At 51.1% G+C, this 12,374-nt stretch overlaps 4 protein-coding genes across 4 annotated transcripts in view; 3 read left to right on the forward strand and 1 right to left on the reverse strand.

Annotated features, from left to right (window-relative positions):
• Positions 1–1,282: 1,282 nt before the first annotated feature.
• LOC107835162 (unconventional myosin-Vb-like) lies at positions 1,283–2,655 on the forward strand. Its single transcript, XM_016667444.1, has 4 exons — positions 1,283–1,380; positions 1,609–1,761; positions 1,967–2,167; positions 2,645–2,655. Exons 1-4 carry the CDS (start codon positions 1,311–1,313, stop codon positions 2,653–2,655), a joined length of 435 nt encoding a protein of 144 aa, XP_016522930.1. The 5' UTR covers positions 1,283–1,310.
• Positions 2,656–2,700: 45 nt separating this feature from the next.
• Positions 2,701–6,449, forward strand: il7r (interleukin 7 receptor). The gene is made up of 8 exons (XM_007544343.2): positions 2,701–2,911; positions 3,324–3,462; positions 3,540–3,694; positions 4,576–4,727; positions 4,803–4,959; positions 5,034–5,145; positions 5,212–5,284; positions 5,350–6,449. The coding sequence occupies exons 1-8, from the start codon at positions 2,812–2,814 to the stop codon at positions 5,734–5,736; spliced, it is 1,275 nt and encodes a 424-aa protein (XP_007544405.1). The 5' UTR covers positions 2,701–2,811; the 3' UTR covers positions 5,737–6,449.
• Positions 6,450–6,537: 88 nt separating this feature from the next.
• On the forward strand, positions 6,538–8,647 carry LOC103132535 (unconventional myosin-Vb-like). Its single transcript, XM_016667446.1, has 5 exons — positions 6,538–6,919; positions 6,996–7,170; positions 7,701–7,781; positions 7,901–8,041; positions 8,081–8,647. The coding sequence occupies exons 1-5, from the start codon at positions 6,633–6,635 to the stop codon at positions 8,090–8,092; spliced, it is 696 nt and encodes a 231-aa protein (XP_016522932.1). The 5' UTR covers positions 6,538–6,632; the 3' UTR covers positions 8,093–8,647.
• A 1,518-nt stretch (positions 8,648–10,165) lies between these two features.
• Positions 10,166–12,374, reverse strand: part of capslb (calcyphosine-like b) — a 6,547-nt gene continuing 4,338 nt past the window's right edge. The window contains exon 4 of the mRNA XM_016667445.1: positions 10,166–10,474. Coding sequence (XP_016522931.1) covers positions 10,373–10,474 — 102 coding nt within the window. The 3' untranslated portion in view covers positions 10,166–10,372. The remainder of the gene's footprint in view (positions 10,475–12,374) is intronic.

A 12,374-nucleotide genomic window follows, 5' to 3' on the forward strand; every position in this document is an offset into this window, starting at 1 on the left:
TTCTGAATGTTTCTGAGTTTTTACAGTGAACTCCTGGCTTTAGCTGAATGGTGCGGCCTGCAGCTTCACGGCTGAGGCGTTTTGAATGTTGGACTTCCTGTCAGAGCAGGAAGGAGGAAAGTTTCAGTCTGAATGGATCTCAGAGAACGATGGGGCCCATCAGGGTCCTCGGTTGACTTCAGGTTTGGTTGTTACTCTTTGTTCCTTACTTTGATTAGACCAGTCCTGTTTCACTCCTGAGTGTTTAAACTTTATTATGTTTATTTCTTGCTGTAGTTTCTGTTTCTCTGCTCTACTCTTTAGAGTTTGGACCAGAACCAGAACCAGAACCGTCTGAGCTGGAGATGCGTTCAGGATCAGTGAGAAACGGGAAACGTTCCTGTTTTTACCCAGAGCAATAATTCATGAGTTATTGTTTTTCTCTTTGTGAATTTTCATGTTGGATCCAAACATCTGCACCCAGCAGAGGAAGGTTCTGTTCAGGTTCTGGTTCCGGTTCTGTCAGAACAGCATGTTGAACATCGTTTAGTTTCATCTGAACAGGTCGGTTCTGGTTCCCTAACAGAACCAGAATCGACCTGGCTCACCCGCTGCTTTCCCAGCATGCCCTGGAGCAGAGGATGCTGTATGTGAGACAGAACCACAGCCAGGCCCAGCAGAACCGAGGCTGAGGCCTGATTGGGTCAGAAGTTTCTGGTGATCATGTGACCAGTTTTCCTGTCGACGGCAGCTCAGGGCGTCTCATCTTCATCTTGGCCTCGTTTCCAAACAAAGAAGCTCAGACAGACAGGAAGTGGTTAGTGGGTCGGGTTAGACTCTGAGCCGGTTCTGCTGCAGGTTCTGATCGCTGCAGCTGATAGCTCTGTGGTCTCTGCTGATGGCATCATGTGACCACCAGCTGCTATTTCTGGTTCTGATTCTGGTTGACATGAATTTATTTAAATCAGGTTCTGCTGCAGCTCCCTGCTGGCTGACCTCTGACCCCAGGGTCTTGCTGCAGCTGCATCCCTCCAGGCTGCAGAAGAGAAACAAGACGACAAGTTCTGCTTTCAGCTGAGCTGCAAGGAAGTCCATGATGCTGCAGCATCAGATGGTGCTGCAGCATCATGTGAAGCAGCAGCATCAGGATGTGAAGCAGCAGCAGCATCTTGTGAAGCAGCAGCAGCATGTGAAGCAGCAATGTCATGTGAAGCAGCAGCAGCATCATGTGAAGCAGCAGCAGCAGCATGTGAAGCAGCAGCAGCAGCATGTGAAGCAGCANCTGACCCGGTTCTGTCTGCTCACAGGAACTCAAGGGCCTTGTGGAGAAAATGGAGAAGAACGAGAGGAAGCTGAAGAAGCAGCTGAGGATCTACATGAAGAAGGTTCAGGAGCTGGCAGGTAGGGGGCGCCAGCACTGTGTCCATGGTGGACATGTCCCTCTGGTCCTCAGCTTCACTGTCCGTCCTCATGTCTCTGTCAAAGGGGGACAGGTGTCCACATGGGACATGTTTTCTCTGCTTCGTCTTTAACAAACATGGACATGAATTCATGTCTTCATGTCTCGGACTCGACATGTCTCTGTCTGTCTCTACCTGACCGGTTCTGGTTCTGGTTCTGGTTCTGCAGCTCAGGCTGCTGCTCATGATGTCGATCAGAACAAGGATGACAAGAACAAGATGATCCGCCAGGAGACCCTGAAGAGGAAGGACAAGGACTTCGAGGGGATGCTGGAGTACCTGAAGGAGGACGAGGCCCGGCTCATCAAGACCCTGATCACAGGTGAGACCGCCACTGGACCTCATGGTTCTGACCGGAGGCAGGACCGGATGATGTCGGAACCATGACTTGGTACCAGAACAAGCTCTGAACATGTAGAATGGGTTCAGAAGTCAATGAGTGATCCAGAACCGACGCCAGCGTTTGGTCATCAGAACCAAACCGGACTTCATGAATCAGAACCTGAGGCTTGTTGTTCCGTCCTCAGACATCCGACCCGGTTCGGTGTCGGCCACCGTCCCCTGCCTCCCCGCCTACATCCTCTTCATGTGCATCCGCCACGCCGACTACATCAACGACGACCAGAAGGTCATTTCTCTGCTGACCTCCAGCATCAACGCCATCAAGAAGGTCCTGAAGGTCTGTCACACACACACACACACACACACACACACACACACCCNATCATGTGAAGCAGCAGCAGCATCATGTGAAGCAGCAGCAGCATCTTGTGAAGCAGCAGCATCTTGTGAAGCAGCAGCAGCATCATGTGAAGCAGCAGCAGCAGCATCATGTGAAGCAGCATCATGTGAAGCAGCAGCAAAATGTGAAGCAGCATCATGTGAAGCAGCAGCATCATGTGAAGCAGCAGCAGCATCTTGTGAAGCAGCAGCATCATGTGAAGCAGCAGCAGCATCATGTGAAGCAGCAGCAGCATCATGTGAAGCAGCATCATGTGAAGCAGCAGCAGCATCTTGTGAAGCAGCAGCAGCATCATGTGAAGCAGCAGCAGGATCATGTGAAGCAGCATCATGTGAAGCAGCAGCAGCATCTTGTGAAGCAGCAGCAGCATCATGTGAAGCAGCAGCAGCATCATGTGAAGCAGCAGCAGCATCATGTGAAGCAGCAGCAGCTCTTCTGGCCAATCAACCTCCTGCTTATCAAGATGTTTTCTGATCCACAAACTTCCTGTCTCTGAAACCTCAGTGAACCTGGCGCCGCCTCCCTCCTTCCTCTGCCTGCTGGCCCCTCCCCCGCCTGCTGCTGCTGCTGAGTGCCACGGTGTCGCAGCAGTTCAGGGCGAGCGGAGAACAGGTGAGTTAGTGCTGCTGCATGGAGACGATGCTGCCTGGCTGGACAAGCGTCCTGATGCTGCTGCTGCTGCAGGTGGCCGGGAGCCGGGCCCAGAGCGGGGACCGCGACCCGGACTCAGGTGAGACCCACTGGACTCGGCTGGGCCGAACAGAACCAGACCGCTGGGTCAGAAACACACAGGAACATCTCTGCTGTCTGCGGCAGGAAGGACCTGAGAGAAACTCTGGTTCTGGTTCCAGACGTGGAGAAGCAGCTTTCAGCTTCCATCTTATCTGGAACAAACTGAAAAACAGCTGAAACCCTGATCTCCTTTAATCAGACCAAAGCAGCCGATCAGCAGATCAAATGTTTGATGTTCACTGAATCGTTTGTTTCTGGTTTCTGAGCGATGGTCTGTCACGTTTCATCTTTTATGACGTAAAGCAGCCAAGCTGCCTGCTGCTGAATCAAACATAAATAACTGTGGCTGGTTGAGGCAGAACTTTGACTGGTCCCCTGCTGTCTGTGGTTGTGGTTCTGCTTCCTGCCAGAACTGAGCCTCAGCTGCAGCTCTCATGTCAGCGTCCGGGCGAACAGCCTGACTTGCCATCTGCTGGGACGCCATAGAGACGAGGACGACGAGGACGATGAGGACGGAGACAGAGACCCCATCGACAAGATGATTGTCTGGTAAGGCTCTCTGCTCCGGTTTCTCCTGAGAGAACCCACCAGCAGAACCTGACAGAACCTTCTGCTCGTCTCTGCAGCCAGGAGAGGATGGAGAACAACAGAACGAAGCAGAAATGTGTGAGGGCTGATGGAGGCACGGTTAGCGGTCTGTCTCCAGTGGCCGACGCCAACGTGACGGTCCACCGGCGGGGAGGAGGACGGCTTTCAGCCATCGTGCAGCTGCACAAGATCGGTGAGTCCAGAACTGGGCCGCGCCGGCCCACAACGCCACAAAACGATTCACGAGTTTCAGCATCGAGGTGAAAAAGTTTCATATCCTAACCCCTTTACTCTGACACCCTGAAACAGAAACCAGAGCTGCTTCAGCATTTCACTCATGCATGCCCCCCACACTTTTCAGATTTAAATGTTTAAAACGTTCAAACTTGTTTTCCTTCCTGTCTATAGTTCTGTTGGTCTGTTGCAAAAAATGAAATATTTAATTGATTTCAAACATGCAAAAACATAAAGAATCACATTTCCTGTCAAAAAGCAGCAAATGACTGAATGTTTGAGGAAAACTTCCAGAAATGAAATAAAAAACCAAGAAACAAAACAGTCAACAAAACATCTGACAGAAAAACCTGACAGAGAAAAAACCCAACAGAGGAACCTCCTAACCTCCTGCTGACATGAAAAAATTTAAATCAACGACTAAACAGATTAAAACGTATTAAAATACTGATCTCATGTTCAACAATCTAAACAGAGAAGACAGAAACGACCTCGACCCTAACGAAGCGACCCTGACCCTAACGAAGCGACCCTGACCCTAACGAAGCGACCCTGACCTTAACGAAGTGACCCTGACCCTAACGAAGCGACCCTGACCCTAACGAAGCGACCCTGACCCTAACGAAGTGACCCTGACCCTAACGAAGCGACCCTGACCCTAACGAAGCGACCCTGACCCTAACGAAGCGACCCTGACCCTAACGAAGCGACCCTGACCCTTAACGAAGCGACCCTGACCCTAACGAAGCGACCCTGACCCTAACGAAGCGACCCTGATCCAACTGAAAGCACTTTGACAGTGAATTCTTGTGAACATTTCTTTCTGCCTCTGTGTTCCAGTGAAGCCCAAAAGTCCGTGGATTCTCAACGTGACGATGGATCCCGTGATGAACCGGGCTGTGATCTACTTCCAGATCCCCTACAGCAAAGACTACCTGAATCTGGACAACCAGATCTTCCAGCTCAACCTGTGGACCAACGGCAGCAACATCGTACGGCCGTCAGCGCTACCAGAGAGTCTGACCTCTGACCTCTGCTGGATCTGACCTGCTGATCTCGTCCTGCAGACCCAGAATGTCACGTCTAAGAACTTCCTGCAGATCGACAGGCAGCACCTCCACCAGGCCTCTGAGTACCGGGTCAGGGTCCGGTCCATCCCTGCCAGCTCTCTGGAGGGAACCTGGAGCACCTGGAGCCCCGAGTTCTCCTTCCACACGCCGCCTGGTGAGAACATCGGACCTCCAGCAGCGTAGAGCTCTGAGCTGCAGCCACTGACATCATTTCCTGTCCCTCATCAGAGGAGAAGCCGCCGAGTCCCCATGAGATGGAGCGGACCGTCTCCGGACCCGTCCTGAGCTTCATGTCTGTGCTGGTGGTTCTGTTCAGCATCGTCATCGTCTGGAAGTCGGGGTAGGACCTGATGTCCGGCCGGAGCTTCAGGTGTGTCTCTGGTTCCTAACTTCCTGTTTCTCTCAGGATCTTGTCCTACATGTGGCCCAGCATCCCACACCCCAAGCAGGCGCTGGTCCAGATCTGCAAACCGAACAAGGTGACTTCCTGAACCAGCAGGTTCTGCTCACACCAGAACCCGCCTAACCGTCTGCTGCTCCCCAGGGCCTGCTGCTGGACCTCAACCCCGAGGTCTTCAGCCCCCTGCGAGTCCTGCCGCTGGAGAAGCCTCAGGCGGAGGAGGCGGAGCCGCACAGGAGGCCCACTGGGGCCGGGTCCGCTGCCGGGTCCCAATCCGGATCCCAGTCTGGATCCAGGTCCAGCTCCTCCCACAGCACCACCAGCAGCGCCTCCAGCGCCGGCACCGAGGAGCTGGAGATCTCAGCGCTGCTGAGCTGCTCGGACGGTGAGGACAGCGTCCCCAGCAGCGCCCCGTCCCCCGTCGACGTCCCGCGGCGCGGAGACGAGTCGCAGAACCTTCTGGCCCGGCGCGGCGGCCCGGGGCAGGAGGAGGCCTACGTCACCATGTCCAGCTTCTACCAGAGCCAGTAGCACAACGCCACCAGCTGGAGGACCAGCGTCTCATCTGTCCTTCACATCTGACTCCCAAAGCTGGACTCATACGACCTTTGACCCTTCCTCAGGCATCTCTGTTCATTTTTCAGGGCTCCTCTCAGTATTTGACCTTTGACCTCATATAGCTGCTTACTGACTGGACCCGGTCGGTGGGTCCCCAGTCCCCCAGAACCTGAGAACAACCAGTTCCTCTTACTGGTCCCAGCGCTCACATTCACACTAACAGGATGAGTCACATGGTCGACAGCAGCCAATCAGAGCCCAGCTTCTTCTCTGTCCCTGATTGGCTCAGGAAACGATTTTATTTTATCAGTTTGATTGAATATTACAGCCTGAATGAGGAGAATAAATAATTTAATTTGGAGAATAAAGTCATAATATTATCAGAATAAAGAGAAAAACCTGAGATATTATCAGATGTGAATCATCTGCAGGTTTTTATTTCTAGTCAATGTTTAAATCCTGTGACTGATAATCTGATGCTGATATGATAAAAACTTATAAACCCATAAAGATGTTCCTCATTTTAACAAAGATTTAAAAAATGGCTTTAAATGGAGGAACTGAAAAAATGATTCTGACAAAACGACAAATTTATTCTGTTATTACGGCTTTATTCTCATGTTATTATCATTATTATTATTATTATTATTATTATTATTATTATCATTATTATCATTATTATCATTATTATTATCATTATTATCATTATTATCCTCTCCTGTTGTTATGGCTTCACGCTGTCTCAGACCNTTGGACCCCCTGGTTTCTGGTTTCCATCTCAGTCATGAGGATCAGTCATCAGGTTCACAGATGGGTCTCTTTCTGGACCTGAAGGTTCTGACCCATATCTCTACCCCTCAGTGTCGGCCATGTTGGAGAGCGAGAGCATTCCCAGCCTGGCCGGAGTCAAGTCCATGGGCTACAGGAACCGCTCGTCCAGCATGGACACGGACGCGGACGGGCCCACCACCTACACCCTGCAGGGCCTCATCCGGCAGCTCAGCCAGTTCAACAGCATCATGAGGGACCACGGACTGGACCCCGAGGTGGTGGGCCAGGTGGTCCGCCAGCTGTTCCACTGCATCAACGCCTTCACCCTCAACAACCTGCTGCTGCGTAAGGACGTCTGCTCCTGGAGCACGGGCATGCAGCTCAGGTACCACCAGAACTCAGACCGGAGGTTCAGGTCCGACCGCTGGAGTCTGACTGCTGCCCCCTGTCTGATTGTTCAGGTACAACACCAGTCAGCTGGAGGAGTGGCTGCGAGCCAACAACCTGTTCCAGAGCAAAGCTTCGGCCACGCTGGAGCCCATCATCCAGGCCGCCCAGCTGCTGCAGGTCAAGAAGAAAACGTCTCAGGACGCCGAGGCCATCTGCTCGCTGTGCACGGCTCTGACCGTGCAGCAGGTCAGTGGTTCAGCAGGTCAGAGGTTCAGCAGGTCAGAGGTTCATCGGGTCAGAGGTTCATCGGGTCAGAGGTTCATCGGGTCAGAGGTTCAGCAGGTCAGAGGTTCATCGGGTCAGAGGTTCAGCTCCACACCTGGCTGCTCAGCTCTGAATGGATCATGATGAATTAAAAACACCTTTAGTTCGTGATCTGAGCAGCACCTTGACGTGTTTCCACCGTTTAGGTTTACTGTCACAAAAGTTGGTCGACTCCAAAAACGTCCTGAATATAAAGGGAGTCAAAGAAACATGAAGATCATAAACAGAACAGAGATGAAGCTTTTATGAAATGATGAAAGAAAAGCAGGAAAACACAAACAATTAGAACCAAGAACAGAACCGTGTGGACCTCCAGAGTCCTGTTAGCTGAGGAAGGTCAGCTGATGGAGTCGAGTTTAGAAAAGAAACATCTGTAATATTCTCCCAGTTAGCCTACTGGTGGACCTGAACATGGGAGCAGGTTGTGACCACTTCCTGTCTGATTCCTGCAGATCGTGAAGATCCTGAACCTCTACACGCCTCTGAACGAGTTCGAGGAGCGAGTCACCGTGTCCTTCATCAGAAACATTCAGGTCAGTCTGAGCTGAAACCGACCTAGTCAAAGTCTGGGACCTAATTCCTAAGACATGTTCACCAAGTGAAACCACAACAGTTCAGGAGGAACTTGTGTGTTTTCTGTTTGTCTCTGCAGAGCGTCCTCCAGGAGAGGAACGACCCGCCGCAGCTGCTGCTGGACACCAAGCACACCTTCCCCGTCCTGTTCCCCTACGCCCCGTCCGCCCTCAGCCTGGAGGCCGTGCCCATCCCCGCCTCCCTGGGGCTGGACTTCCTGGTCCGGGTCTGACCCCGCCTCCTGGGGCTGGACTTCCTGGTCCGGGTCTGACCCCGCCTCCTGGGGCTGGACTTCCTGGTCCGGGTCTGACCCCGCCTCCTGGGGCTGGACTTCCTGGTCCGGGTCTGTCCCCGCCTCCTGGGGCTGGACTTCCTGGTACGGTGTGGCCCCACCCCCTCAGACTGATGCTCAGCACCGGCCTTCATTTCCTTCCTCTGGATCTTCAAGGTCGATCTCTGACCCTCCAGCAGAATTCGGTCTGGTTCGGCCCGGTTCTGCTCCTCTTTAGGTTTAGTTCGAGGAAGGAGGCGGAGCCAGTGACCTAGGAGGGTTAAAGGTCACTTCCAGGTTCTTCCAGATGGATGTTGGGTAGAAGATCCGCCCCCCACTCCTCTGTCTCAACCAGAACCAGAACTCTAAACCAATCAGAACTCTTCATCCTCCAGATTTCTCACTAATCAGAACCAGAAGTTACCAAAATAAAAGCATGTTAGTCTGCTTCCTGTGTGATTCCTCCAGCTAACCCTAACCCTAATGTGCAAAATATTTAAACCAGCTGAACTTTCTATCATCATCTGTAATAAAGGTTTTAATGTTTCTGTGTAATACTTTGAGTTTAGTCGGGTTATTCAAACTGCAGAACTTTTCACTGGACTTCCTGTATGAATTCATCCATCCACCTATTTTCTGTAGTGGGGTCAGGAGGTGCTGCTGCCTCTCCAGCTAACATTCTAGGCGAGAGGCGGGGTCACCTGGACGGGTCACCTGGACGGGTCACCAGTCTGTCGCAGGGCAACACAGAGACAGGCAGAACACACACACACAACCACACACACACACACCTAGGGAGGATTTAGAGAGACCAGCTAACCTGACAGTCGTGTTTCTGGACTGTGGAGGAAACCAGAGAAAACCCAGCATGCACAGGGAGAACATGCTAACTCCATGCAGGAAGACCCGGGCTGGGAATCGAACCCAGAACCTTCTTGCTGCAAGGCAACAGCTCTACCACTGCACCACTGTGCAGCCCGTCATGAATTCATAAATGTATTAAAAAACTTAATCTGCTGGGCATCCATCCCATAACACTTCCTGTCCATCCCATAACACTTCCTGTCCATCCCATAACNTTATTATCATTATTATCATTATTATCATTATTATTATCATTATTATCATTATTATCCTCTCCTGTTGTTATGGCTTCACGCTGTCTCAGACCGGACCTGCTGCTGGTTCTGGTTCTGAACATTTGGGCCAAACCGGTTCTGATGGTTTCACAGGTCCTGCTGTAGATCCAAATGGACTTTGGTTCTCCATGAAGCTCAGTTAAATCAGAAGGTTCTGTTGGTGGAACATGGCAGCAGAACCAGAACCAGGCGGTCCATTTGACCCGTTCTGGAGGTTCTTCATTTAAGGTTCTGGACCCAAACGTCACAAATGTTCCTGATCTCAGCAGGGAAACTCAGAGACCCAATCAGAACCAACCAGAAGGTTCTGATGGACTTCCTTCATCCGGCTCCAGAACCTTCTGATAGAACTGAACCGTCAGAAGAACCAAAGCACCAAACCCGACAGAACCAAGAGACAGAACGGTTCCTTTGGTTCTGATCCGTTCAGTTCAGATCGAAGGTCATCTGAACTGGATCATCCAGTCCGATCATTTGGGTCAGAACCGGGTCAGAAGCCAATCACAGCCCAGATTGGGTTGAAGTGATCATAAAGATCGTTTCCATGGAAACCAGCTGGTTGTCAGTCATGTTCAGCCTCCAGAACCTTAAGAGTTCTACATGTTCTCTGGTTTGACCCGGTTCTGTTTGGGTTCTGGTTCCTAACAGCAGTAGAACCTGTGGGAACATCAGAGACGTTCTTTAGAAGCTGCTCCCGTCCGGACCCTCAGAACCTGCTGCTGCTGCAGAGTTTCGTTTCCCCTGCAGCACTCAAACGCATCGCGTGCCGAGTGGGAACTTCCTGTTGCCATGGCGACCTGTTTGTTCTGATTGTGGTCGGGTCGGGTCGGGTCAACGCTGCTGCTGTAAAATCCGACCCGGTCCAAATGTCACGAGCATCCAGACCAGAATGTACGGCTCCGCTTTGTCTGTGTTAATGTTCTGTACATACTGCCAGGTTTGAACTAGGACCTTTATTTAACCGTCATTAACCAGTTATTGATTATGGACAATAAAGTAAAAAATTCACATGAAAAGTTTCTGTTGAAATGATGAAGCAAAGTTTGACATCCTAAAGATGGAAATCAATTATTTGATCAGTGATCACTGTAAAACATTAATAACATTATAATAGTGATCACTGTAAAACATAAATGCGGCGTCAGAGCTTCCAGGCGTTCCTCATCATCAGGATGAAGTAGGCGTCGCTGTCGATGGAGGCGCTGACGCCACTGTAGTAGTTCAGAAACTCCTCTTTGCTCACCTGGAGGTCAGAGGATGAAGATGGTCAGTGAGGAAGAGGAGCGCGTCCAGAATCGGTTCTGTCCAACGTTCTCCGGACTGACGGCAAACCGAGAGAAATCAGAGTAGATCAGAGTAGACATCATCCTACAAGAAGGTAAAGTTTCTGAGACCCAAAGGTCTGGAGCAAGTCCTGACCTTTGGGTCTCCCAGGAGGACAGGGGGACAGGAGGACAGGAGGTCAAGGGGACAGGGGGACAGGAGGACAGGGGGACANGAGTAGCAGGTGGACCAACAGCAGAACTCAAACTTTAATCTGGATTCTGTTCTAGATATTTCCTGCGTTTCCTGAATGTTGCACAGAACCAGAACCCACTCAGGAAAAGTTCTGGGCCATTCCGGGACGGATCCTCCAGAACCCAGGAGAACCGGGTCCAGCTGGAGGTTTGATCGTTAATAACAGTTATTATGTTTGTGATGATCCAGGAGAGCCTGATGTGGGAAGTCAGCCGGACCGGACCGAACCGGACCGAATCGAACTACAATCGGTACAAACACCAGGAGATCCCGGGAGAAGACGGCTCAGGTCGCTCTGAGTCCAGATGGATTATGGGTAATGAAGTGTTAACTATGGCGCTGTCCGCCATGTTTATCTGCTCCGACGTCTTTGTGAGGAACCTGGATGCCGGATCAGAACCTCTTCCGGTCCCGGACGGGCCGTGTTTCCTGTAGAACCACCAGCAGTTCGTTTTAAGCTGTGAAGCAGAAACTCAGCGGGTTCCCAGCGCCGCCGCGGCAGTTGGAGCAGCTGCAGCCGCTGAGGCTCCGTCTGCGGTCTACCTGCCGCCAGGTGCCGCCAGCAGGCATCCTGTGGGAACCCACGGACCCACCCGGAACCACAGCAGGGTTCTGCATCGGCCCGCCGACCCGCTCAGGTCCAAACCACCAACAGCAGCCAGCGAAATCCTGAGAGTCTGAGAACCGGGCCAAAGTTCTGTTCATCAGAGGTTCTGGTTGATGAAGAGGAGGAGACAATGAGGAAGACATGTTGTCTCTGCTCAGCAGCGATCAGCCGACCAGAACCCACACGGTACCGGCCTCCGGTGCCGTTCTACTCCCAGTGACTAGTAGGCGGTACCTTCACCTGTCCAACTGTCCAGAATGAAGACATTTTGAAAATAAATTTGCTTTAATAGAAACTCTGCGGTAATGAACCAGATTTCTGGATAAAGTTTTTCTCTCCGTGTTTTTTTTTCTTTCCGTTTTGAATTGAGCATTTCATAAAACTGCAACAGAAACATTGAGTTCACAGGAGTCACATGATCAACAACCGGATGTTGCCGCTGGCGCCAACCACGAAGAAGAAGTGGACAGGAAGTGATGGGAGGACAATGAGGACAATGAGGACAATGGCGCTGCATGTTTCTAAACTGTCCGTGATTTTCATAGTTTCTTAAACGCCACTGACAGTCAGACTGAGTCTGTAGGGTGGGACGTGTCCAACGTGTCCAACATGTCCGGATTGTCTCCTCTGTTCCGGGTCTTGGTCCGTCCTTCCTCAGTAACATCCTGGCTTCTCTCCTCTGAATGAAGAACAAACTGGTTCTAAACCTGCAGTTTTTATTAAATTTCATAACTTTTATATTGAAAGAAAAAAGTGATTTGGAAAAGTTTTCTTCTGCCTCATTTTGTTATTTTACAAAATGAATCGTTTTCATTTTGGTCCTTAAAACAGAGAAATGTCTGTCTGATGATGCAGCTTTTAAATATTAAATTATTGATCATCGATAAGTTACTCAGCATGTCAGAAGATTTTTTACAAACTTGGACGGTTATTTTTACTCTGACAGGGGGCGCTGCAGGCCCCGTGTCTCCCAGCAGGGGGCGCTGCAGGCCCCGTGTCTCCCAGCAGGGGGCGCTGC

This window comes from Poecilia formosa, unplaced genomic scaffold (assembly GCF_000485575.1).
Source record: "Poecilia formosa unplaced genomic scaffold, Poecilia_formosa-5.1.2 Scaffold1113, whole genome shotgun sequence".
Classification (NCBI taxonomy): domain Eukaryota; kingdom Metazoa; phylum Chordata; class Actinopteri; order Cyprinodontiformes; family Poeciliidae; genus Poecilia; species Poecilia formosa.

Excerpts from the sequence above, each read along its gene's own strand:
- LOC103132535 (XM_016667446.1), top strand. The coding sequence starts at position 6,633 with ATGTTGGAGAGCGAGAGCATTCCCAGCCTGGCCGGAGTCAAGTCCATG. Across the intron at positions 6,920-6,995 it reads AGCACGGGCATGCAGCTCAG|GTACAACACCAGTCAGCTGG; the intron begins GTACCACCAGAA and ends CTGATTGTTCAG. Across the intron at positions 7,171-7,700 it reads CGGCTCTGACCGTGCAGCAG|ATCGTGAAGATCCTGAACCT; the intron begins GTCAGTGGTTCA and ends TGATTCCTGCAG.
- il7r (XM_007544343.2), top strand. The coding sequence starts at position 2,812 with ATGGAGACGATGCTGCCTGGCTGGACAAGCGTCCTGATGCTGCTGCTG. Across the intron at positions 3,695-4,575 it reads CGTGCAGCTGCACAAGATCG|TGAAGCCCAAAAGTCCGTGG; the intron begins GTGAGTCCAGAA and ends TCTGTGTTCCAG. Across the intron at positions 5,146-5,211 it reads GTCATCGTCTGGAAGTCGGG|GATCTTGTCCTACATGTGGC; the intron begins GTAGGACCTGAT and ends TGTTTCTCTCAG.